We start from the raw sequence: 26,860 nt of genomic DNA on the forward strand, positions 1-26,860 counted from the left end.
TTGCATATAATCTTTTATATAGGTGCTTTTGCAGCTGACATACATGAACTAAATAAAAGTTTACCCCACATATACTAATTTAGGACCCTACAATAAATCCATCTGGTATCACATCAGAACTTCCATCTTAAATTAATTGCAGAGTACAAGAAAGATCAATTATTTAAAATATACTTTTAAAAGTATATTCTAAAACTTCATGTAATGACATTTTATGGAAATAAATTTATATAAGCAAGATTTGCATTACCTTAAGGAAAGGTACAAGATATGGCTGAGGAGACGATTTGAGCTCCGACTGAAGGCGGGCTGTAAATTCTTCTGGATCAATCTTCGCATCCTTTAGGGGGAAAGAGAAAAAGCGTCAACAACTCATCTGAGTTGTTTTGTTGGGTTTTCTTCTATATAAGTATATGCATATATCTCTAGCTAAATGGGCTACCATATCAAGAACAACTTCCAAAGCTGAAGCCCCTCAACTCCTGCGTATCTATAAAATCCTTCTGTCAAGAGCTAACCTACATATGCAGCAAGCCCCTTGGAATTCAGGAAGTTCCCTTGAGCATGTACAATTTAAGACACAATGAACTCCCATACACTTAAGTCTTTTTTGGGATTCCATTCTCATGCTAACATTTACATAGTGGTTTCTTCTTTTAAAATTAAAAGACTGATAAAAAAAAAACAGGTTGTTGAAATAACCTTACGAACTATTATAAAATTTGCCAGCCCTTTTAATATGAAAATTACCTTTACTTAATTCCAAAACCAATTTTGAGGGTTCAATTTAACTTAGAATATGAGTATGCATATACACATATAGATATATATACACATATATATGTAAAGCATATGCATATATACAAAGTATGCGTAAAAGTATATATATAAAATTTTCACCTGCATAAATGTATATATATGCATATTCACAAAACATACAGGTTTAAATATACGAAATATATAATTGTTTGTTTAGCAGTGAATACAGAAAAACTCTGTAATCAAGGTATATTTTATAATACTTCTGAACTATTATTAGTTACAGTCTCAGGTTGTAAAAAAAGACATAGATTCGCTTTCCTGGACTGATACAGAACAAGAACAAAAACAAACAAAACCAACCTTCAATAAATGAATTTATTATACATATGTCTTATTAGTTGGTTTAAAATACTATAGTCATTACCTTTACTTAGGTAATCTTAGTTTTCAAAAGTAAAAACAAAACTGGAATCATTAATATTACTGTTGAATGACTCCTATGTGAAAAAAGTGTTAGACTTGTCTAAACACACAGGTTACTCTGTCAATCAATTCAAAGAAATATGCATCAACTGCTTTTACATCCAAGTTCTTCATAGGCTATATTTAATCTTTTTTTAAGAAGCTTGACCTTTTGGCCCAGCTCGACAGTGACTTTATGTGTGCAACTCATTTATACAATTCACTGAAATGCAAGTTGTACTGGAGACTGTAATTCAGACTTTTTCTGGGCCTGAGGATTCTATCTAGCTGAAACACAACTTTGCCTTTTGAAATCCACTTGCAGTTTAGGCTTCATGCAGGGGCATCTGCCTGCAGAACTGCCTGGACTCAGCAGCTCAGCAAAACACTTCTACTTCAGCCCTATAAATTATAAACCACATTGTGAAGGCATGCATTTAAATTCATTCTGTGGTTAAAACATTAAATAGCTTCTTACTGTTTCAGAAAAGACTACAGTTTGGGGGAAAAGAAACTGAGTGAGAACTCAAGGAAAATACCGTATTTTACTATCTTTACCTAACTAAAAGACCACAGTATTACCCATCAAAACAAGAGTGTTCTCCACAAATGCATATAAACTGCTTTGTTGCATTTCCCCCTTCAGAAATCGAAGGGACAGTCTACCCTTAAGAGACTTTTGAAGATATGTAATATGCAGAATATTTGCATTTTGATGCAGCCCTTCATTTACATTACAGAAAAAAAAACCAAAAAAAAACCAAAGATTAAAGCAATAGTCCTTAGCGTATGCAGATAACAAGCTTAATAGATAAATAACAGAATGAAAGATAACTATTTACCAGCAAATCTTGAACCAGAGCTTTCACATTACGGGATGTTTCTGGAGATGGTGAATTATGAGAAGCAAGTTTTATAAGGGTAGCTAAAAAGTTTTTGCATTTTTTCACATTCTCTTGCATTTCCTGCAAAAGCCAAAGAAAAGAAACATCAGATACATGCTATTCTGCAATCAGGATCAATGCATGCTCTGATCACTATAATTAGGAAAAATGATGAAATTGTTCTAATTGAGGCAGGACATTGAAATACATCTGCTGGTATTTTGCTCTTGCTTCTAGTCACCTGACATTTTCTTACCTTTTTTACGTAACTGAACATCATACCTCACAAATACTAACAAAAACAAAAGAGAAAAAAGAAGGAAAAAAAAGAAAAAATGTATTTAATAGTTTACAGTCTGCTTTGATGAAAACAACCTTAAATATGAGTAGTATATCTCCAATAACAACCTGTTGGGGGACGCATTCTCCTTTAAGAGCCCAATACACAATGTACAACATTTACCAAGCTGTCTTAATTTGTTAAATTATCGATTCAGTATGATTCTGTACAATGCAGCTACAGCACTAAAATCAAATTAGAAATAGACTTCAAATATCACCTTATTTAATCTTTGAAGGAAAACAGATGCTTTAATTTTTTCAAGCCTTTATTTTTATGTGGTATAATTATTCATGGAAATGGAAACACTTCAGTGTAACCACAGTTTTGAGGCCCAGTAACATAATAATGAAGTCTGTAAGACTGAAGGCCTGATTGTTCTGTCAGCAGAAAGAGGATAGTTGTTTCACTACTGACCACAAATGTTCATCCTCCCTCGCAGAATATGTATCCTATTTAGCTGAAATGAGTGGAAGGGTTTCTTGTTTGTAAAGTGTTTGTTCCATCAAAGGAAGAGTGCTGGCATGAGGAAAAATTCTTCCTGATTCTGAATAGGCCTGAGAAGTTTAAAAAGTACTAAGAAAACCAAGTTTCTAATATGTTAAAGCTTACCTGTGATACAACTGTAGTTCCAGCTACAGGAGAGCTTGGTATGACGGGGGGCTGTGCTGGTACTTGTGCTGTTGTATGAGGTGGAACTGGCAGCCGAGGCTGACCCTGGGTTTGTGCTGAAGCTTGAGTTTGTCCACCAGTAATTACTGCAAGTTGTTGAGAAGCTGATGCTCCAGTTGCTACTGTTGCCTTGAATAAATTCTGAGCACTCGTCGTAGCTACTGATACCTGTTCATATTTTATATTGAAAAAACCCTAGGTAATTATCTTCCTTTAATTCTTTTACTCAACCATAAAGTTTCTCAAAGCCTGACAAGAAAAACTTGCTTCTTTTCAAATACAGCCTTACTGATAATATAAAACCATTGACTTTACTTGCTTTTAACCCTAATTTTGCTACTCTTCACTGAACAGTGAAGTCCTCTTTTGATTATATAAATGAATGTACAACTAAAAATTAGTTGCTATTATCCAGCAGTTTAAGATCACCACAATGATGTGACTTCTGCAACACAACTTGCTGTAAATTTGTCTCTTAACACAAACAAGTCAATTCCCAGCGATCTGTGGTCATGTCATCAGGTTTACACCAGTGTCATGTCATGTGGATATGAGCTGTTGCTGTACACAGTTACAAGCCAACCATGCACCTGCACTGTGATGCTACAGATGCCATGGATCCTGCAGCATCAGCAACCACACAGCGGATATCACCACTCTCTACAGGGGCAAATGAAGTGCAACATGTCCACTACTGAGATGGCATGTGAGTCCAGCTGATTTAAGTTTTTTCTTTTAGAAGAAGCTTAAACTGAATCTATAGTACCCGCAATTTTTTATCTAGGAAACAACAGAAAATAAAATCTAGGCTACCACTCAGGACCTGTGTAACAGTCTGACTATACATTTGTTATCAATTTCTGAGATTATGTTTGTGATAAAAATAAACATAGAATCGTAGAATGGTCTGGGCTGGAAGGGACCTTAAAGCTCATCCAGTTTCAACTCCCTCCCATGGGCAGGACACCTCCCACTAGACCAGGCTGCTGCAAGCCCCATCCAACCTGGCCTTGAACACTGCCAGGGATGGGGCAGCCACAGCTTCTGTGAGCAACCTGTGCCAGCGTCTCACCACCCTCACAGGGAAGAACTTGTGCCTAATACCTAATCTAAATCTCCCCCTTTTCAGCTCAAACCAGTTCCCCCTTGTCCTACATGAACACTAAACATCAGAACCTTAAATTCACTTTGGAAAAAAAAAAACATGTAACTACAAACATCCTTTTCTTCACACACCTTATGGTTTCTGTATTGTTACTACTCACTGTGGTCTGGGCAAGAATAGAGCCTCCTGGCAGAGTTGCAGCAGATGTAGCACTGACAGGTGCAGCTGACTGAACAACTTTGGCTTGCACTGGAAGTCCCAGGCGGACAGGAGATGTGGCTACAGAAGTTGGTTGCTAATAAAGGAAAAATAAGCATTTTATTGGTTTTCCTCTTTAGTAATTTGATCTCTCTAAGACACTTTAATGATAGTGATTACATGAGGAATCATTATTAATGCTGAAAAAAAAAACCAACAAAACCAGTAATAAGTTTTAAATATATATTCACAAATAATGTAATAATGAGCTTTCTTACACTTAATGGCATATTTTTAATATTTCTGCTAAAAAACTATTTCTCTTACAGCTTTGTGGAAAAGATCAGGAAAAACAGGACATGACCTGAAAAAAAAAATTGGCATTACATCGATGCATTAGTTCAGTTGTAACATTTACTGGTCAGTATTCATCAATATTTTGGTTCATAATTGCCAGTAACACATATTGCTCATTTCAGTATTTGCTGGTCTGTTCTAGTCCTTTTCCTTAAGGAAAATGAGTATGGAGAGAAAATCCAGAGAGCAGAAAAACACTTTCAGATTAAATTATACAGAAACTAACTTGTGCAGAAATGAAGTCTAAACATTAGGAAAACCTTTGTCACAGAAAGAACACTGTAACCAGATCAGAATGTCAAGTGCAAACAAAGGAAAATTACTGGCTTAAAGCTTTTCACTCAGTAGCATACTCTACAACTCTGTAAATTTGTCTCGTGCAGCAAACATGCTGGTCTTGCAATTTAACTGGGAGACCAAAATCTCTTACCATCATACAAATGGACAAGATTTAGGAATAAAAAATATCTTCAAGTATGTTGCTATTTAATTCTACAGGAAAGTAAACATCATTATGGAAGAAATACATCACACAATGTGGCAATTTTGACAAAAAGAGAACCACTCCTTACCAAAAAATGGAGCTCCCCCGGTCTCTTATACCTTGCATTTATCAAGATTTGCATTCAAACAAATACTCAGAAACGGCAAATTTTCTAAGTGGCTCTAGTAAATAAATTCATGGAGAATACTGTTTCTCACAAGATAGAACTAATATTTCCTGATTGAAATTTTAATTTATGTATCTTCTGTTAATATTTTTATAAAAATATAGCTTATTTTTGATTCTTACATTTTATATTAAGCCTACATAAAATACTTCTTCAAGGAACAGCCAGTATGCTTAAGAGATCTCCAAAAGGAACAAAGGCCCAGGAAGGCATTCAAAGCCCCAAGCATTCCTTAACAATCAGTCCAGCATCATCATCTACTGGATATCAACCTTCTGTACTCGGGGGGGAGGGGGGGGGAAGGGAAAGGAAAACAAACAAAAAAATCTGAGATCTAAACAAAACCTTTTTGTTTGTTTCAACAGCTTTCAAGATTGTAAAAATATTGACTAGAGTTGTCTTCCATACTGAGCCTAGAAACAATAAACAGCATCATGATGAATAAGTAGAATGTCTGGGGTTTTTTTTGAAGAATGATCATATAAAAGCCTTTTCTGGTTTTCAGTATCATACCCCTTTTCTTCATTGTAAAGATCACTTGCTTCAATTTCCTTAAATACTTGTTGAATAAAATTGTATTTACCTGATGACTGGTATAACTAAAAAAAAAAAAAAAAAAATCCAAAAACCAACCCAGAAATACTGTGTATCAGTGTTTCCAACCTAAAAATGCAGCATGTCTGTGGTATCTGCCCCCTTGTCAGTGCTTCCAGAGCTGAGGATATACTAAGCAAGCAGACGACCAGGCAAACTTCTGGAAGCTACTCAGTTCCAAGAAATACCTGAAGCCAGAAATCTGTAAATACAAAGAGCTCAGACTGCTAACTAGAGGGTTGGGGTTTTTTTCCCTCATCTAATAAATGCCCATGATTCATCACAGGAACATACATGAAAGCAAAACCACATGTAATTAGAACATAAAATTTCATTATCATAACAGTGTGTTATCCAACTAGGTATACATTCTACTGTGCTAGACCACATGAGCAGACTGTGCAACATGAAGACTAAATTTACCCTCAGTCTTAAAATCAATAGTGACAAAAGCCTTTGTTACAAAATGGCATTAAAACCCCTTATTTTAATGTGTTGGATATGAAATAAAAGCCTTACTACCACAAAACTGCAAACAATGTAATGCAACAGTTTACTACCGTGGTCCCAAAACTCATAAATGTTAAAAATGGTAACTATGAAATACAGGGATGAGAAACATAACAAGCAACTAGCCTAGAGAAATCCTTAAGTATCATGGAAACAATCTTCAAATGACAGCTACAAGTTGCCAGAAGACACTCCAAGGACTCTCAACACAAATGCTTCAAGAACAACTGGTAAAACTGTTTAGAAACAAATAGCTGTGTTTTCTATGAAAGGAAAGCTGTAAACAGATCTCATGAGAATCTATCAAACAGAAAACAAAAGTTATCATCATGTTAAAAAAAAAAAAATCATAACCCAACATGTCGAGCTCCTACTGGAAAAAGCAAAAAGAATTTATGATGTTTTTTAACCTGCTGAGGTTTGGTATGATGCTGTTAAATTCCCAAATTAAAGAGGAGCTTAGAATGCAATATATTTTCACACATAATTATTATTTTTGATTAGACGTATCACATATTGCTACATTTCCTGAATATATTAAGGTAATGTTTAAGAGGCTTTTTCCCCTCCACTCAGGCATTAACAGGTGGGAAACTAGAAACTGAGTGAATACAGGGTACAGTCCACCACCAACTTCCACAGGGACACTTGAGAATGCTTATGATAGCCTTTTGCATACAGACATGATCTGTCTCTCTCTCTTATGGTATATATGTGAGTACCCAACTTGAAATGTGAAGTTGTAGTCATGACTACAACTGAAGACAATAAACTCAAGCTCAATTAAAAAACAAAAACAAACAAAAAAAACAACAAAAAACCCCAAACCCGAAACAAACCAAAACCACAGTATTTTTAATTTAGTATTTTTAAATAGAGACAGTAAGGTTGTTTTCCATTTATAAAAAAAAGAGGTTGATAACCCCCTTAAATACATTGTTGAGAAAGCTGTTACAGGGAAAAGCTTCACAAAAAAAAAAAAAAAGAAAAAATCCTGTTCGGTTATTAATTCCCACTTCAGAGGGGGACTTAGACAGTGTGCAACAATTAAGCCTGAAGAAACCCACTGAACAGTGGGAGACACTATTAGATTACTCAGGAACCTTCTTTATATCATTTTCTAGTCTTTGCATGTTTAGTTTTACAGCTTTACTATTATTTGAGTGTCTTCTAAGAAGTTTTAGAAGATACGTTAACACTATGAAAGTGTAAGCAGTAGAATTTGTAAGTAGTGAGAACTTACTATCTGCTTATACAGAAAAGATCACCTCACCATGAAGAGAAGAAAAATTTTTTGTGGTTAAAGCACAGTCAAGACCACACATTTTTTTACTTTCTCTGACCTTCCAACCTATCTGCCCTGCTAACTCCAATCTGTTCTCCAGAATATTGTGCAAGAAGCCCAAAAACTGACTACAAAAGAAACAGCACAGAATAGCCTCTTTGATAACAATGTACCTCAGGCAACAAAAAAGATCTATCAATTTGCTTTAAATGTTTGCAAAAAGCAAAACAAGCATTTGTCAAAAAAGCAGTAAGAGTGTGAAAACCAGTTGAAAAATAAACAAGAAAAATACTAAAAGATGACATAAAAGTACAAACACTGCTGAAAACAGACAGTGGAAGTATGTCATGTCAAAGGCTCTGCTTTAGCAAGACCAGCAGCTTGTGAAACATCAGCCAAGTTTAGAACTCCTCTCAACACTATATATGATGGCAAAGACTAAACTGCTGTTGCCTGCACTGAGCATATTCCATAGCAAAGAATACAGCCACTTTCAGAGCAGGTGATTCAGCACTTTTCGCAAGTTCAAAAGACTTATTTTAATAAATGATGGTAAAGGGAAACTTAACAGAAAGTGAATAACAAAATACAGGAAACAAATCAGTGAAGTTTAGATCACAAACTTGAAATTCTGAAGAGTAGAACTCAGAAAATGCCTAAAGCAAGACGAAATAAAGCTAGAAAAGAATTATCATTTTCTTAAAAAATACATATACATATCTGTCGATTGGACAACTTATGCCACAGAAGCAAAACTCAAGTGACTGGTAATTATATTTGTAACAGAGGAATTGTTAAAGAAGAAGAATTGTTAAATAGCCTACTTAGATGCTGTGATGGACTAAACCATCAAACTTTACATGTAACTTCACACCACATTTTCTGATCACTAAAATATACAAAGCAACTTAATGCTGGAAAACACATTTTGAATCAAACTTGAAACAAAATTATTAGTAAAGTCGTACGACCAAAATTCCAATATATAGAACAAAAATTCCAATATACACTATCTCCCCTGATTTTTAAGTTCCAGCAACAGATATTCTGTAATAAAATATTATGGGTGAGGCTAACACTGGTCTTTCCTGTACGATACTCACTTCATATTCTCAATGGACAGTAGCACTTTAATTTTGTAAGTAATAAAATAATTTTAGTTTAAAATAATTTTAAGTATGTAACTTATTTTTTGCTTTTTATTAATATAAACCCAGTTGGGTATTAAGATACTGAAAACTAGCAAACAAGCTGCATGAAAAGCATGAAATGCCATAAACTGCACAAATGAAAAATGTAAACAAAAGAAATGCAACAAAGAAAAACTAGATGGCAGCACCTACCTATTTTTCATAATTTCACAAGTGTAAGCTTCAAAACAAGATGTGGAGGCAAAAATTTAACGTCATCAAACAATCTGTTTTAGAAGACTTCTAAATGTACTTATTACATCTGAAGAATATAGTAATTCAAGCAAACCCATGCTTATTTGACCTGCTTCCAATGCAAGAATCCAGAACAATTTTTTTCTAAGATCAACCAAAGTTCCATTACATTAGAGCATGTTTCCTCAAAATCCTGTACCTTAACTAAGACCCTATAAGTAGATAAAATTTTGGCAACATTAATATTTTTTTTAATACCCATCTTAAATTGTCAATCAAAACTTAAAAGAAACAGAAACTATGAAGAAAAAATAGTACAATAAGAATTATGCACAGTTAACTCAAACCAATGTTTGCTTTAAACATCCAAAGCTTTTTTTTTATTTCATTACATATGTTTTGTTCAAACAAGCATACTATCCCTGAAAAACTATTCACAGTACAACAAAATTACAGTTCATAATGCATCAAGAAATTACAATATAATAGTCAAAGAAACAGAATAGTTAGGGTTAAGGAAAGGACCTTAAGATCATGCCTCACCATCCTCACAGTAAAGAATTTCTTCCTTATATCTAATCTAAATTTCCCCTGTTTAAGTTTTAACCCATTACCCCTTGTCCTATCACTACAGTCCCTAATGAAGAGTCCCTCCCCAGCATCCCTGTAGGCCCCTTTCAGACACTAGAAGGCTGCTATGAGGTCTCCACGCAGCCTTCTTTTCTCCAGGCTGAACAGCCCCAACTTCCTCAGCCTATCTTCATACAGGAGGTGCTCCAGTCCCCTGATCATACTCGTGGCCTCCTCTGGACTTGTTCCAACAGTTCCGTGTCCTTTTTATGTTGAGGACACCAGAACTGCACACAATACTCCAGGTGAGGTCTCACGAGAGCAGAGTAGAGGGGCAGGATCACCTCCTTCGACCTGCTGGTCACACTCCTTTTGATGCAGCCCAGGATACAGTTGGCTTTCTGGGCTGGGAGTACACACTCCTCATGTTCATTTTCTCATTGACCAAGTCATGGAAGTCTGAGTACTTCCATGTAAAACACAAGATGCCAATTTAAAAAAGGCAAGCCTCTCATAGCTGCATCAATAAGATGGAATATATATTCACAATGTGAAAAATATTTTGGTGTTATATACCTGAATATCTTGCAATATTTCCCCCCCAAAAAAACTGAAAAGCTTTGTTAGTTGTAGTCAATATCCCCATTACAGTCCTATACAATCTTATAAGTGGACCTAAACTAAAACTGTTGCATAGTGCAATCGCATCTATTCATGCTTTTCTTGAACATTTTATTTAAAAAAAAACAGAAAGTCTGATGTAAAATATCATTAAAATACCAAGAACATTTTTCTATTAAAGGCACTTCTCTCACTTACTGCTTTCTCTGTACTATTCCATTATTTACATATTCTAATTATTTTGATTGAATCCATTTTACTACTTCTGACTCTGGTTCAGACATTGTACATCCTTTTTTGACATACGCTCATGCTCCAGAGCCTTTGAGCTTGGCAATAAACCGATTAGAACTGAAACCCTTCCAACAAGGTAGCTGCTTATTCTCATTAGCCACTTTTCCAGAATTCCCCTAGGAATTGAAACAAGCAGCTTTTATTCATATTTTACACGGCAGCAATTGAGAGAAGCATAACTGTCTAACGACAGATGAGCACACCTAAGAGTCAAGAAGAACCTTTCTTTCAAACTGGATTTGCCTATCTTCTTCAAAATTGTCCCCAAAGCTGGACTACATTAACTTACATCATCTACCCCTAAAAGCTGCAAAAGAATTAGCCAAAGGTATTACAAACAATACAAGTCAAACAATGACTTAAACAGCAAAGTCAAGAGCTCAAAATATAAGAAATATTAGGCTTATGTCTGCTGTGCAACATCAACTCTGTGCCTTGATTGCCTAGCTGAAGCTTTTATCTCTGTGCTTTTATCTCACACAGACTGTAAGGAATTTGCTGCATATGTACAGAAGAAATTAGTATAGGATGAGTGGGAAGTTAATCTTTCTAAATTTGTGTGCTTGGCACTCCAATCAAAGTATCTTTTCTTAAACTTGGGAACCGCAGAGGATGGTGTTCTGCTGACAGGCATAGCACACAACAAAACGACCATACCCTAGCTGTATAATATACACATAATGTGCACAGTTTATTAAACAAGCATACTAACACGAATTAGGATCTATATCTGTCTATATATATATTAATGCAAATCATATATATATATACACACATACATATAAGTACAGAGGAAAATTAGCAATGCATCAAGTCATTACTGCATAGAGAGAAAAGAGATTAAGAAGAAATACATGACCAGTCACCACCAAATCATCATCCAGGTCCACACTTCCAGCTGGGAAGCCCCGTTGCAGTCAACGCTGGGAGTCTCAACTGAGAAAATTCCTGTGCAGTGTGCCTACCCACAGGTGAGGATCGAGATTCAGCTTCAAGAGGGTCCTGCCTTTATACCCTTAGAAAAACAAACAGCTTTAATGCCACATCTCTTAACTGTTTACTTGTGAAGCCGGGCAGTTTCTCATATCTCACTGTTGACCACGTCAAGAGCATCGGCCAGGCACTCTGATGTGGCTAAACATGAAGGTCACAGCACAACTGCACATCTATGTTTTCCTGCCTCTTTCTTACAAACAGGAATGACGAACATAAACATCTATGCTCTCCAGAATACACTGTGACAAAAACATACTTTGTTATGTCTCTCAGTCATGAGAGAGAACTAACTCTTAGCTAGGTTCCCATCTGTTACATATGCCCATATTGATTCCCTGTAAAAGTAAGTACTACTGTATAGAGGTATCTGACTTCTCAACCTTCAGCAATGCAACATGTAAGGATAAAGCCACTGTCTTCAAGCAAAGCATTATCCTAAGGCCATATACTAAATCCCAAGGGAAAAAGACTACACTTTCTATATTTCAAGAGCTTCCATTTTTCCCAGGGAAAGGTGGCTCCTTCCTGGATATAGGCCCAGCTGCTGAAGCTAAAGGAATTTTCATGAGAAACCCAATTGCTTTTCCTCCCAACCAGCTGGGAGAAGATACGGCAAATGATGGCCTGAGATACAAGAAAAAAATCTCTCAAGTGCTGCAGAAGCACTTTAGAACCTGGACAGCTCTGTATGTATCAACTAAGTCAATCTCATCCAAGTGCACTGAAAACATTGCCTTATTTTCCCCTCATCCTTTTTTTTGCAAGTGAAGGAAGAATTACTTAATTGTCAAGGGGAGTGATTCAAAGAGCTGTCAAATTTGGTAACTTTTCAGACAATCTCATATTTTTAAAGAAAGTAATTCATAATTCATTTTATATTCTCCAGTTATCACTCTCAACACTTCTTAATGATTTGCCAAAAATAACTGTGAGCTTTTGCAATTTCTTTCCCATGTTATTTAATAACCTGTGTTTTACATCTAACTATATAGCTCAAAACACTTTCTTAACAGATTAATTATTTAAAGTGTCTATAGCATTAACACTGAAAGCAATCACTGAGCTCAGTAACTTCTGACAGTGGCTAGGAATTAGAACAAGCTGAAGAAAAGCAACCATACTACCTATAAAGCATGAAACCTAACTTTTTCTGATAAAATAAGTTACTATTTCCTAAAATACTTACAGCACAATGCAAGTTACCACCTGCATAGACTTTCTACGTAAGTAAAATAGAGTAAAACACAAAGTCAGTGACTGAAGTACATTAGTAAATTCTACGCATTTAAAGCGCCTTGCATTTTAATTCAAATAAAACTAACTTGAAATAACTGAATAAAAACATGACAGTAAATCTGAGCTCTGCACAGTAACATAACAATCATCCCACTAACATACCAGAGATAGGCATTTTAAGTTCTAGAGGTTAAAAAAAAAATGCATAGCTTGTAATGTTCATCAACTTTGCAAAATATTTTGCAGGACTCAAGCAAGTAATGTTTATATTTTGTCTGTCTTGAGCTAATGGCACACACACTTTTTTCTTCTGTTTCAGTCACTGTTGAGACTAGGATTAACTATTATACTTCACATAAACCCGTAAGACACTATTTTCCATACCTGTTAAATTCTGAAAATTTTAATTCACAGAATTTAGCTGACATACCAGAATTTGATTCTGAAAGAAAAAAAAAAATAAACTCACTGAAAAAATTATTTTTCAGGATATAGAATTTCTTATATTTTAGAACTTGATCCCTTTTCTTGATTAATCATAATGACTAATCAAATAACTGGCACTTCTAAAACCTTAGCATAATAATTGTCACTGGACTTCGCTCCAGAAAACCAAGGACTCTCGTTATAATCCACCTAATCAAATAAAAGTCTAGTGCCTAATTTTGACAGGATAAACCTTTAGACTTGAAACCTTCACTGGCTGGTTTTAAAAGGCCATCAACCATCTATTTTAAATGTTAAGGTCAAACATTTATAAAACATAAGCACTGTCAAAATGGAAGAAAAGCCTCAGACCACATGCAGAGTCAAGGAAGTTCAATGCAAATTTCCAAAGGACAATATTAATTATTTCTTATCCTTGCTAATTACAACAAATAAAGAAATGATGCTGTACAGTTTGGGCAGCTACTACGAAGATCTGTCAAAGGAGATGAATCCTGACAAGGTGCAACATCATGATTCTAATCCCACTATGTTAAAATAATCAAACTTTTGCATCCTATAAAAGACATTAATCATTCATAACGTCTTGCTGGCTTTCTCTACTTTCAACCAGCTTATTAGCACTAACATGTGTAAAGGAGTATCTGTAATGCAGTGGGGTATTTATCTGGGCAGAACCCTGCATAAAAAGCATCAGGTCTTTCTAATACCTGAACTCTCTTCAGATTTTAGGCATCTCTACAAGCATATGAACATAAAGTATCCTCACAGATTCAGTTTTATATAAATCCAGCAAATCAGATTATACTCTTTCTGCAACTTTAACTGCTTCCTGTAACTGCCTGAGGCCAACATGATCAATTTCCAATATTTGCTGTGCACACATCTTGAGGTTGACTTTGGGATCCAAACTCCAGTCTTCTAGTAAAGACTGAACACACATAGCCAAGCAGTCAGCCTACATTTTTGTATGCTTCTCTACGTACAATAAAAATGCATTCCTTGAACGTTTCCATACTACAGACAATATTTAATTTGCTTTGAATGTTTCCACTCTGAATTTTAATTCTGTATGCTGGCCACAACATAATGACAACTTATTACATGAAAACTAACAGTATGAAACAGAAACAGCTAAAACTAACTCATTTTAACAGACTGAGATCATATTCCTGGCACAGTCCCACCCCAGTTTCTGGTTTGCATTTATGTTATGCACTTATCTCAGGATCCTTCACTAGAATGTGCACCATACAGTCCCTTGTAGTTCCGTACTAAAGAACTGATTGTACTTATTTACAAAGAAAGCCTTAAACACAGACAGACAGATAAATTCAAAAGAACAATCTGTCTGGATTTTCAGTGTCATCAAACTTGTAAAAAGAAATAAATCTCAAAATTAACACAGGCTTATCTCCTTGTGTATTTTTCCTCAAGTAACTTTAACTTTGAAGGCTTCTACAAGTTTTCTTATACTCCAGGGTATCACAGATCTAAACCTTGAACATCTGCCTTTTCTGTGAAGAGTTCTTTTACAAATTCCATCCAATATACACTTATCTCTTTCCTGAGACCACAAGTCCTTCAAGTGCTTCCAGACTTTTATTTGTGTCTTTTCCGAGATGCATTCCATTGAGCTACCATCCTCCTAGTGATACTCATTTCTAAAACGTACATTCTACTTGCTATTCTGTGGTTTAGATTTCCTCATGTTATTAATTTATTTTCAATTCTCCAATTTTGTTCTGGTTCCTTCTCTTCTGAAAAGTTTATCACTGTTTTCAGTTTTGAATTAAACTTATTAATCCTTCAGACTAAAAATATGGTGTAACTCACAAAGCATGTAACAGGACATTAATCAAAAGTTAAACATTGGGAAACACATATTTAAGTTATTTCAGGCAACCTATATAACCATCAATTAAAAAATTATAAAGGCACCTCTTCTCTTTCCATTCAGAATTACTTACCACTTCTGCAAACTTACCACACTTGGGCAAACCTACCTTAAACTCTGCCTGTCATTATTATAGCACAGCTGCTCTGTACTAACATCTAAATGTGTCTGACTATACATTTTAGTAAGATAGCTCAGCTCTAGCTCCAAACAGCCTGAAGATGAACAACCTCCCTAAACCATTTTAAACCAATGCAGCCTACCAAGTATTTTAAAAACAATACCCCTCCACTCTTGAACATACATCACTTCTGAGCTGACATAAACACTCCATTGACAAATTTGTGGTAAGGAAGTACATTATCCTGTCAATCCGTATAAAAAAGGAAATGTAGTTATGACACAGGCAAAACTAAGTGTAGACCTATCACACTCGAAGTAATCAAACCTTTCTTTTTAATAAGGTGTTATTTGAAAAGTTAATTCCTGAAAATCTTTGTATTGAATGTGCCTGGCTTTTTCTTTTCCAATTTCTATTAAAATCCAACCATCTTGTGCATCCATTCAGCATGTCAGGATCACAGTGCTTCTGATTCAGAGGAACAAGGGGCACTTGCTGAACAAGCAGTATATAGCCCAAACTCGGTTTAGGCTAAGACTGAGTCTTCAAGCCTCCAGTGATCTCACAGTCTGAAAAAGGTCTTGAGAGACTCTTTCTGAGACTTTTCTGAAAGATGACAAAAAAAATGTAATCCTAGGCCTCAGAAAATAAACTGCATTTGAATAACTATTTAGTGGTTCCACAACAAAAAAGGCGAGGAAAGAATATTTACAAACACACATGAACTAACAATATGTAAGACAGAGGAAAACACAAGGCACAAAAGTAATGTGAAATCAAGCCACACATACCTGAGCTGTTGATAGGCGAAAAACAGGGCCAGCTGTGGGCACGGAAAGTCTCGGTGACATGGTGGGAGTACCCTGTGCCTGCGTATGTACTTGAGCCTGCATTTGGGCATGTGCTAGAGCCTGCTGAGGCACCATTACAAGCTGTCCAGCATCCGTGCGCACTAAGACCATACCTAATGAGAAAAAAGTAATAATAACTATACAATAAAGAATAATATATAAGGTACTATGTAACTAAGGAATACCAGTAAAACTTATGGATGGCAGTGTACATTTTTCTTTACACCGTATCATTTTTTATTCTGGTGTAGCATGAGACATTATTTCAAGGAAGAAAAGTAACCCCCACCAGCAGACAAAAACTAATACCCTATTCAGTCTGGAATTCAAATAACTGTAGCTTATGGATAACAGTGACTAAAAAAAGGTCACTTGCGTGTATACGCATACTTTCAGCAGTCTAGTCAGGATGAGCAGAATAAAATTAGAAAGAAATATTTATTAAAATTAAACCATAGTGATAACCTAGTAGCTGAGAATAGAATTCAGTATGAACATAGCAGGGACAATGACATGACAGCTTTACTAAAACAACAGCTTCAGGAGATGTGCACATGCAAACATCAGGCCAGCCACCTTTTTGAGTATACAATACTTGCGATCTAGTTAATTGTTGAGAATTAACAGATGAATTTATTGGGTACCCATCATCACTGTACTGGGAGGCACTACCTGTGGTTTAGACATTAAGAGAAAAATACTGCCAAATCCAGAGAACCAACCCAGCCACTCCTCAGCAGAAAATGATACATGAGCATGCATTTTAGGCAAACGCCAAAAGAATTGCTCTAAAAATCACCACAGTATTTGGCAAGTGTTTTCTAATACATTTTGGAGGTAAATGATAATTTTTCTCAGATTATTTTCTGGTAACACATTTCACAAATAGAGGCCTTCTACACAACACAGACAGTGCTACTAAGCTTTGTCTTAAGTTTTCCATAATTATCAGGTCAGAAAAAGGGGAGACAATGGCTAAGTTGGTCCCTAGATCACCTGGAGCTTCACACTTACTCAACATCACTGCAAAACACCTAAAGTGCTTCCTTATTAAGGAGCAATTCCCCAGCCAGATCATTTAAAAGAATTTCCAAGTTAGGTCCAGAATACACTTTCATAGTTCAACCTAGATAGGGTACAATGGGTCTATAAACAGAAAAATATCCTGACTGCAACTACAGGAGAACCAAAAACATGTAAGAATCTAGGAAGTCACTTTTATTTTATTGGTAAGAGTCAGTTCACACTGTTTCTACAGCTTGTCTCTATGTGCAAATTGCTTTTTTATTTTTTTTTATTTTTACTTTTCAAGGGAAAATAAAGAAGGTAAAAGCATACATTCACTTCTAATTAGCTTCATGGGGGGAAAAAACCTACCTCAGTAGAGAGACATGGCTTGCAACATACCACCAGGATAAAGAAATCCAACACTATTGTAACAAGCAAATAACAAATTTCAGATGTACCCTGTATCAAGAAAGTCCTTCAGTCTCTAACATAAAAATACAAATCCCAGTTGTGGAATGAACACAAGAGTGAACTGCAGCACCAACAAAAGCCCTCACTCTCGTAGTCTTAGGTGCTCCCACACAACCCTCCTTGCTAAAAACACAAACAAGAGCCAAATTTCTGCCACCACAAACTAAACAATTTTGGAAAACAAGCTTTAAGGTTAAAGGAACAGAGCTCTACAGAAGAACCACATCCAAATGCCACGTTCATAACTCTCTTTCTAAGACCAGACAGCAATTTTTAAAAGAAAAGCTGAAAAAAGCCCATAAAAACTCTTCCAAAATATACTTGGTTTTTAAGGTCCATCAGCGATTTAAGCAGCAAACTTCATGGTCTGTATTTGCAGATAATTCCATATACAGATTATGTACTCGGTATATGCCATTCCTAAACCATCCAGAAAGAAAAATACCAGTACATTGCCAACTGGCCAAACACATATCCCTCCTCTGATTACATTGTGAATTTTATATAAAATCCTCCTAGGATAATGCCTACCACACATTAAAAACTACACATTCTATTGCTATTACACGGTTTCACAGGTGTGTTGATTTATCTTCCAATCTTCTAAAACCAATTCTGAATTAAAAAAATAACGAATGGAGAAGACAAATTAATTGCAACACAAGCCACAGTTTCAATAAAAGTTTTAGACATAATTACTACCATAGATGAATAAATGTTCATGTATTGATGTTATGTTTTAATTCAGTTTGGAGGACTTGAAATTTCTTTTCCCGAGCAATACATACAAATTAGAATCTGGTTAAATTATGACACTATTTTTTCCTGTCAGACACATAAAGACAAAACACACAACTTATGATTATTACATGGTAAAATAACCTATTCTCAAAAGCTGATTCTAAATTTCTTCTTTAGAGAGAAGTTTACAAAGTGGGAGTTTCAAAATTAATTATAAATGATCCACCAATTTTAGGAATGAAAAACTCAAAAATAACATTGTATTTTCTAAATAACTTCATTTTAGAACATACTATCTTACTGTTTATGAAAATACAATGGATTTCAAGCTGACCTGTAATAAAATCAAATTCAAATTATAACTTTCCACAGTATTATTTCCATAACATTTTCTAAATCTTGGATCAGATCGCTTTCAAGGGCTCTGTTTTCCCTCTTCTGCTTAAAACTTAAGTAGCAAAATGCAGTGTCGACACAAGAAACTTCAACAACTGTATGCAAAGTTACAACACATCGTATGTGTATACTAATTATCAAACAAATAAACAATGGAAAATCAAAGGCTAAAGTCACTAATGTAGTCTGAATAACAACCTCTTACCTGTTTGAAACCACTGAGCTTTTTACATTTGGAGCATTAGAATAGAAAAACTACAGCCAAATATAAAACTACTAAACCTCCACTTAGAAGTGAGCTTCAATACCATTGCATTTTTGCTACACTTAGCTTTTTACTATGCTTAGCTAATATCAAATATTTTAAGAAACATGTTGGAAGAAGTTGTTTCAGACTACATCTATAGCTCCACATATTATCATGCTATTCATAGTACTAGCAAAAATGTATCAAAATCAGTTCAAATGTTAAATCATCTCCTAAATCAAGGCAAAAAGTTACCAACTTTTTTCCCAACGTGGAAATCTAAGTAGGGGATCACAGAATCCTTTAGAATTTCAGTTGAAAGAATAAACAATTAGAATAGGAATCACCAGGATGAAGTGATGCTGTTTTGGTTAGTTAGCAACCTTGCTGAACTTACATTTTTAGTAATGACAGTTAAAAACTAAGAGGAGAATAAACTGAATGCAACCGTTACTTCAGAGTTGGAAATAAAATCCATTGATGTAAAGACTGCCCAGACACAGCAGAGAATTACACCATCACACTTGCTGAAATCAGAAATTTTAGATTATGTACATCAGCCTGTGTCTCGCCGCCTAATTCACAGCAGAAGGCACTCCCTGAAGAAAAAAAAACTTTTCAAGTCTATCAGAAGGCAAGCAGAAAATAGAGTCCTTCAAGGCACATATAAAGTTATGCTTCGCTAACACCCAGCCTTTTATCTGGAGCGCGACTGCTCACAACATCCATCCAAAACAACTTACTGCGGCTGCCGCTCTCACCCCAGGATAGAACAAGTAACTCACCACACTACAGTCGTAATTAAACTGCATAAGCAAGTTCCCGTCCCGTACCAATTACACCCTCATTAACGGAAGCCTGTTTGTCAGACGTCGCCCTCAGACAGGTGCCTCCTCTTGTTTCCAGCGCGTCGAGCAGCTGGAAGACAACTTTGGGGAATGAAAACAACCTCGGCCAAAGAAAATAGAAAAGGTTATCCCGAGCGGCTGCTGCGGTTCACTTACCCGGCGGGATGGTGAAGCCGGGGGGCAGCTGGATGGTGGTCTGGTGCTGCGGCCTCATGATCAGCTGCGGGGCAACGATCCTGGGGGCAGCACTCAATGCCGGACGGGGAGAAAGAGCTTGCGGGGCTGCAAGGGGGGCAGCGCCCGCCTTGGCAGCGCTGACCGCCGGCTTGGGCGCTGCGGGGGCAGCCGGAGCGCAGTTGGGGGCCGAGCCCTGCCCCGGCGGTGCGGCGGGCGCGGGACTGGCTGAGTTACTGAGTGCGTTTACTGCGGAGAGCGGGCCGTGCGCGGGTTTTATCTGTGCCGTGGCGGCGTCTGCTCTGCCGTGGCTGCTGACTGGTGGGACTGCCGCCGGCCGGCCCCCCGCACCCTCCCCGTTGGGCGCCGCCTCGCCGGGGAGCGCCGCGGTGGCAGCAGCAGCAGAAGCACCCTCCGCCACTCCCGCCGGCCCGCCCCCCCCGGCCGGGGTCCCGCTCCCCCCCGCGGCCTCGTTGCGCTGCGACGGCGGTAGCGTGCTCTCGGCGGCGGGCGGGCTGGGGCTGGGGCTTCCCACTTCCCGGGCAGTGGCGCCGGCAGCCACATGGCTGTTGACAGGCTGGGCAGGGGCGCCGGAGGGCGAGAGAGCGGCGGGCTGCGCAGGGGCAGGGGCGGCGGGCGCGCCGGGGCTGCTGCCGCTGCTGAGGAGAGCCGCTCCATGTGATTGCTGCACACTACTACTGTTTACACTCACTCCCCTCCCTGCCGCCGCTGCTGCTGCTGCCGCCGCTGCCGCCGCCGGGGGGGACGGGGACGGGAGCTGCCCCTGAGTAGGGGTTCGGCTCTCCGCGGCTCCGGGACACCCCGCCGCAGCCTCATCTGCCACGGGAGTGGGAGGAAGCGCGGGATGCCCTTGCTGCTGCCGGACGGGGCTGCTGCCCCCCGCTAGGCTCCCCTGGTGCTGCTGCTGCTGCGGCTGCTGCTGCTGCTGCTGGGACGGGGCGGAAGTCCTGGGCTGGGGCGCCTCGGCGGAGCTCCGGCTGCCGGCCAGCTGCGATTCCAAGGAGCCCACCAGATCGCTGACCGCCTTCTCGTCCACCTCCTCTGAGAAGAGCAGCATCTCTTCCAAGGGGTCCGAGGCGCCCGCCGCCATCTTGCGCTGAGCTGGGAGCCGGCCGCGCAGCGCGCAAGCGCACCGGCCTCTACCGCGCGCCGGGCATGCCGGGAGGGACCGGCTTCCTCCACCCTCCCTTGGGGCGGGGCAGGTATGGGCGCTGAGGGGGTGGCGGCCTCGGCTGCCGGCTCTGACTGACCCGGGTCGCGCCCGGCTCCGCGGCTGCACGGTGAGAGCCGCCGCGCTTCTGAGGAGCGGCCTGACTGGTGAACGGCCACGGGAGGTACAGGGCCTGGGGCATTTAGTGAGAGAGCTGTCGGCTGCTCCCCGGGCGCCGCGGGAAGAGGCGGTGTTCTCCGAACAGGTGCCTGTGCGGTGCTGGTGGTGCGTGTGAGAGCGTGCCGGTAGTTGTGTCTGTAGAGACTTGGCTCGGAGGTTTGATTATTGGAGGAAACCCTAGTGCTGAAAGACAGGTGTGAGCTTGCACGTTGGGAATTGAAATGTCACGCAGTCATGTCATCTTTTTGTTAGCAGAGCTGCCGTAATTATGCTCTTTGCCTTCACTTCATACCCTGTGAGGACGGCTGCAGCCAGGACAATTTTCTTCACGCCTAGGTAGAACTGAAAGCATGTTTGCAGCCAGCTATAGTGGCTCAGGTGCCTGACACCAGCTCCTTCAAAGAAGATCACTGCATATGCTGTTGGGGCGGTTTGAAATCCTAAGAAGCACGAAGAGCTTGTTCAAAGCTACAGCTCCACCTAAACAAGAATGGTTGCAGTAATACAATTCCTAATGTGGACGCTGTTAACAGAAGAGTTGTAAACCAAAACCAGGATTCTTTGCATCGTCACAGCAGCTGTTCAGGCATACTGTATTCCCTCAGCATCCACACAGAAAACTTGAGGTAGTTCATTTTGATACTAACATTTGCCATTGCACTCCTGTATTCCCTTTTCTAATCAAGGTTTGCCTCATGCATTCAGAAATACAACTTAAGAGAAAGGTGGTGGTTCTAAACTGTAATTTCTTTGACTAATGACAGAGCAGTTTGTTTGATGGGGCCTTCAAAATAATTATCCCCCTACGAATAACCATTGCCCACAGTTTGTTGCATCTGTTCTTGCAAACAGGTGATAACTACCATGGATTTGTGATGCTGCCAGCAGAAAACAGCTTAGATTCCATTATCTGTCTCTGCCAGCCTGCAGTAACTTGGATGTCTGCAAACTTGAATGTATTTGAGTTGCTGCTGTGGCCTGAAATGGTGACTCATTCTCCATTTTGTGATTTTTGGGGAATTTCCACACAGCTGAAAAAGGTGCACTGGTGAAAACCCCACCTTCAATTGCATGAGCCACTGATGGAAATGAGTGAAGGGCTCACATTGTATGCATGCACAACTCTTCTCCATTCCCAGACTCAATCTGTTAAGTCAAACATTGTATGACTTGTCAAGTCACTAAACTGCTAATCACTGGCTTGTTACCATCTGTTTCCTCTCAATGTAGGTTACATTTTTATTTGGAGTAGTTTTTCCTGGTTGTCTGTTTATACCTTTAAGAGCAGGCTTATGATGAATCAAAATAAACTGCTTTTAAAATGCATTAAAAATAGGTTGCACCAGTTTAATTAAGTTTACAAGTCTGCTGAAATTAAACCAGTATGTATTTCATAAGTGGCCAGTGACAGTACTGAAAGCCCAAAGGTGTGGTCAGGATGTATAAACAGGAGACAGTGCAGTTAAGTGACTGTGAAAGCACAGTAGTGCTTATGAGAAACAGTGGTAAGTGTCCACAGGAGATCTATGCATCAAAAATTTGCTTAGCAAGTGAGTATTGTTTTTATGGAATGATACAACTGAATTAAAGTTGGACTTTAAACAAGTTTCTACCTGGAAATTTAATTAAAATGTACTAGTAGACTATGACTCAATTTGCTATTGCACAAAAATACAGAATATTCATTTTCGTTGAAAAAAAAAAATCAGAAGCCATCCACTATTACTTTAAGAGTTGCACATTTTATTAACTTCAGAGAAGACTCCATGCTTCCTTCACTTAAATACCCTGATCCTGGACTTGATTTGCATACCACTATCCCCAGTATTTTTCTAATGAAGAGGTAGACATACAATTCTGCAACTAGTCCTGTAGGCAAAAAAAGTTTTTGTATACATTTTTCTAACACTATAGCATTAAACTGGGCGTCTCCATTAAAAAAACACACACAGAAGAAAATTGTATTGCTTTGTGACTTCAGAAGATAAGAAGTAATCTTCACACCAGAGGGAGAAAATGGGAAGTCATGATTTACACAACAGATTTCAAAACTTAAAAAGTTGCCTACTTTTAATTACAGTTTTAGAGTACACTTGTGGGTGGGTAATCTGTAAAACATTAATTGCTATTTCTTCCCACTCACCTCTTCTTAATTGAGCCATTTTATATCTATAAACACACAGAATAAGGAAATATAAAAGAATAATTTAATAAAACATGATATGTACTGATTCATATTGGACTCCTTTCAAGTCAAGAAGTTATGACATATGTAAGAATGTATATAAACTTGTTGCTGAAGCTGCCTTTGGGCTTGTGCTTCTGTGTAGGGAATGAGACTTGGTAAAACACAGAATCTTGGTGAACTTTTATATTCATTCCTTTATTATAAAAATCTTTTTCAAATATTTACATAACTTACAGTAATTCCTATAACATGCAACTCAAACCATGGATTGTAACAATTTAAAGATATTTCCATTAACAATCTCCACGCCTAGTCCCTTTGGACCGCACCATAGGGTTTAACATTGCAATGAATTCCTCCCCTTGCCCCTGCTCCAGTTTCAGCTTACCCATAGACTGCAGTCCTTCAGGGGTGTATCTGCTCCAAGTGGAGCCTTATCTACAAGCCAGTGTCTCCAGTGGCATACCTGCTGCAGCACTGACTTAGCCACAGTTGCTTTGAGGTGCACCTCTCCAGCATGGCCTCCATGGGTCACAATGCCTTCAGAAAAGTTCCTGGTACCAGCATGGCCTTAAGTCATACCCCCTTCAGAAATAAACCTGCTCCAACATGGCCTTATCTACAGCTGCAGACCCTCCAGAGGTGTATCCTCTCTGTTGTAGTCTTATCCTCGGCCACGTGCTTTGAGGTGGTGCAGTTATGACCTCATGCACAGCCGCTGATGCTTCAAGGTGTACCTTCTCCAGCATGGACTCATTCTTGAGTTGCATCCCTTCAGAGGTATACCTGCTGAAGCTCAAAAATAACAAGGGCCATAGATGCTTCAAGATGTGTACCTGCTCTGGCATAGACTTACCTATAGCCACAGATGGTTCAGGGTGTCCTGCTCCTATGTGGGCTGATTGATGGGTCACAGTGCCTTTGACTTGAGTTCACACTGGAGTTCCAGCCTGTCCAGGAAGAGCAGAAACAGCACAGAAACAGCAGCCATGCCCTGGCCATCTGCCAGCCCAGGCACACTGCCATTCCTGTTATCAAAATGTTCCCAGGCACAGCAGTTAGATGATAAGCAGGACAGCAAGCAGTGAAAGCAAAAGGCAGCCACTAATGAGCTCAACACTGATGCACAGTAAGGCAAGCAAGCCCCATGGCAAGCACAGCATGCTGTCAGTTAATAGCTAAACAGCAGTAACAGCTATAAACTCCATCTAGCAATCCCAGTCACATCTATTGTTATCTCAAACCCTATGTGCCCTATGTTGGACACCAAAAAGGACAGTCATCGTTTAACCCCAGCTGGCAACTAAGCCACAACAGAGCCACTCACTCACCCTCCCACCCCCAAGTGGGATGGGGGACAGAATTGTAAGGATAGAAGTGATAAAACTCATGGGTTGAAATAAAGAGAGTTTATAGGTAAAGCGAAAGCTGAGCACATAAGCAAAGCAAAACAAAGAATTAATCCAGCACTTCTCATTGGCAGGCAGGTGTTCAGCCATCTCAAGGAAAGCAGGGCTCCACCACATGTTAGTGGTTACTGAGGAAGACAAATGTCAGCACTCTAAACTGTCTTCCCATTCCTTCTTCCTCCAGCTTTACATGCTGAGCATGACACCATATGGTATGGAAAACCCCTTTTGTCAGTTGAGGTCAGCTGTTCTGGCTGTGTCCCCAAGTCCTTGTGCACCCCCAGCCTACTCACTAGTGGGATGGCGTGAGGAGCAGAAAAGTCCTTGGTTCTCTGTAAGCTGCTCAGCAGTAACTAAAACATCTCTGTATTACTAACACTGATTTACCAAATCCAAAACACAGCTCCACGTCAGGTACTGCAAAGGAAATTAACTCTATCCCAGACAAAACCAGGACACCGCTAAAAGAATGAAAGCACTTAGAAAGGAGCACTATTTGCCTAGTTCAATGACATGTTCTTTTTAAATATACACTTTCAGTGCCTTCAAATATACAATTTATCTTAAGTTTATATTTAATGTTAAAATGGTACCTACCAAGTTTAAATAAGGCTTTCAGATAACTTTTTAAATGAATTCAAATCAGGCTTTACACATAGAATTGAAATTCACTTTGTGTTGTAGAAATATTCTTTCAACTCCTGATCTTAAGCATGAATTAAAAACCATAAAATCCACAAAAGTAGATAGCACTGAGATGGTTAGAAAATATCAGTATTATCAGCACTGTTCCCAGGCTGAAAGTCAAAACACAACGTTGCACAAGCTACCAAGGAGAAAAATTGGCTGCTACTGCTAAACCCAGGACAGTATCCAAAGGCTATTCTAGAAACATGCCTAATTTTAGTTTCATGTACTTCAATTGCAAACAAATTTATTTTTTATATATGGTTTATAGAAATTTAGGAGCTTTTGTTTTGAAGTTAATCGTCATTGTAAATATTTACCAAATACTTACCAAGACAGGACTTGATGGAAAGCTTTACTTTGAGCTGAGTTTAAAATGTTGATTTTCAGCAGTGGTCTCCCACGGACTTGACACGGACATATATATCCAGTAATTAACTGCACAACTTTGTTCCAAAATCTTTCAGTTAGTTCAGGACATGCTAAAAGAACATCACAGTAAAGCTCCCTGGGCACTCAAGTCCTCCACGACGTTAGACAGTTGAACCTGTGCATAAAGTTTCTGGAAATCTAATATAGCTCCTATTTAGAATCCCACAGGATCTTCCAGAAAAATCTGTCTTGCTATTGTGCTTCAAAGCCCTATTCTGAACAAAATACTTGATGAATCTTTGCAATATATGAGTGTCCAGTTGCTGCAACAAAAGCTATTAAGTGCTCTTTTCCAGAAGTTAGTTTTTGTTGCATGCAATTTTCTAGGCTGTAAATATACAAAGGGCACCTGAGACAGTATCATGTTTTAAGAGACAAAGCCTCCAACAGGAAGCCCCATTTGTAATTTTTACTTGAGATGTACAAGTTAAGTGCAATCTCAAAATTATTTTTGTGTGTGTGTGCTTCTACTAAAAGGGTATTTGTTACAGATTAATCCCACACTTCAGTCAAGATTACATCAACAGTTGCATTGTTCAGTGTTGTTTGGCAAGATCCCACCATCTCAAGGCTCTGATGACCCAGTAAAACAGAATCCCTGTTGAAATGCAAACTAAATAGTTAACTGTCATCACAACTTTTGCAGGTCT

The 26,860-nt window shown here is 38.6% G+C and overlaps 1 protein-coding gene and 1 long non-coding RNA gene across 6 annotated transcripts in view; one reads left to right on the top strand and one right to left on the bottom strand.

Moving 5' to 3' along the window:
- Positions 1–21,294, bottom strand: part of LOC130594358 (transcription initiation factor TFIID subunit 4-like) — a 149,317-nt gene extending 128,023 nt beyond the window's left edge. For all 5 annotated transcript variants that reach the window (XR_008971066.1, XM_057400196.1, XM_057400195.1 and 2 more), the window contains exons 1-6: positions 20,126–21,294; positions 16,199–16,371; positions 4,386–4,520; positions 3,061–3,288; positions 2,067–2,189; positions 251–340 (exon numbers count right to left, since the gene is read on the bottom strand). Coding sequence is in view for 4 of the 5 variants with exons in the window: in XM_057400196.1 (XP_057256179.1) it covers positions 251–340; positions 2,067–2,189; positions 3,061–3,288; positions 4,386–4,520; positions 16,199–16,371; positions 20,126–21,254 (1,878 nt within the window). In the remaining variant the exon portion in view is untranslated. The remainder of the gene's footprint in view (positions 1–250; positions 341–2,066; positions 2,190–3,060; positions 3,289–4,385; positions 4,521–16,198; positions 16,372–20,125) is intronic.
- A 374-nt stretch (positions 21,295–21,668) lies between these two features.
- LOC130594363 (uncharacterized) lies at positions 21,669–23,140 on the top strand. The gene is made up of 2 exons (XR_008971069.1): positions 21,669–22,120; positions 22,347–23,140. It is a non-coding gene; the product is annotated as an uncharacterized LOC130594363 (long non-coding RNA).
- The last annotated feature ends 3,720 nt before the right edge of the window (positions 23,141–26,860 follow it).

Source organism: Pezoporus wallicus, unplaced genomic scaffold (genome assembly GCF_028554395.1).
Source record: "Pezoporus wallicus isolate ANWC-B61680 ecotype Strahan unplaced genomic scaffold, APGP_CSIRO_Pwel_v1 contig_447, whole genome shotgun sequence".
Classification (NCBI taxonomy): Eukaryota; Metazoa; Chordata; class Aves; order Psittaciformes; family Psittacidae; genus Pezoporus; species Pezoporus wallicus.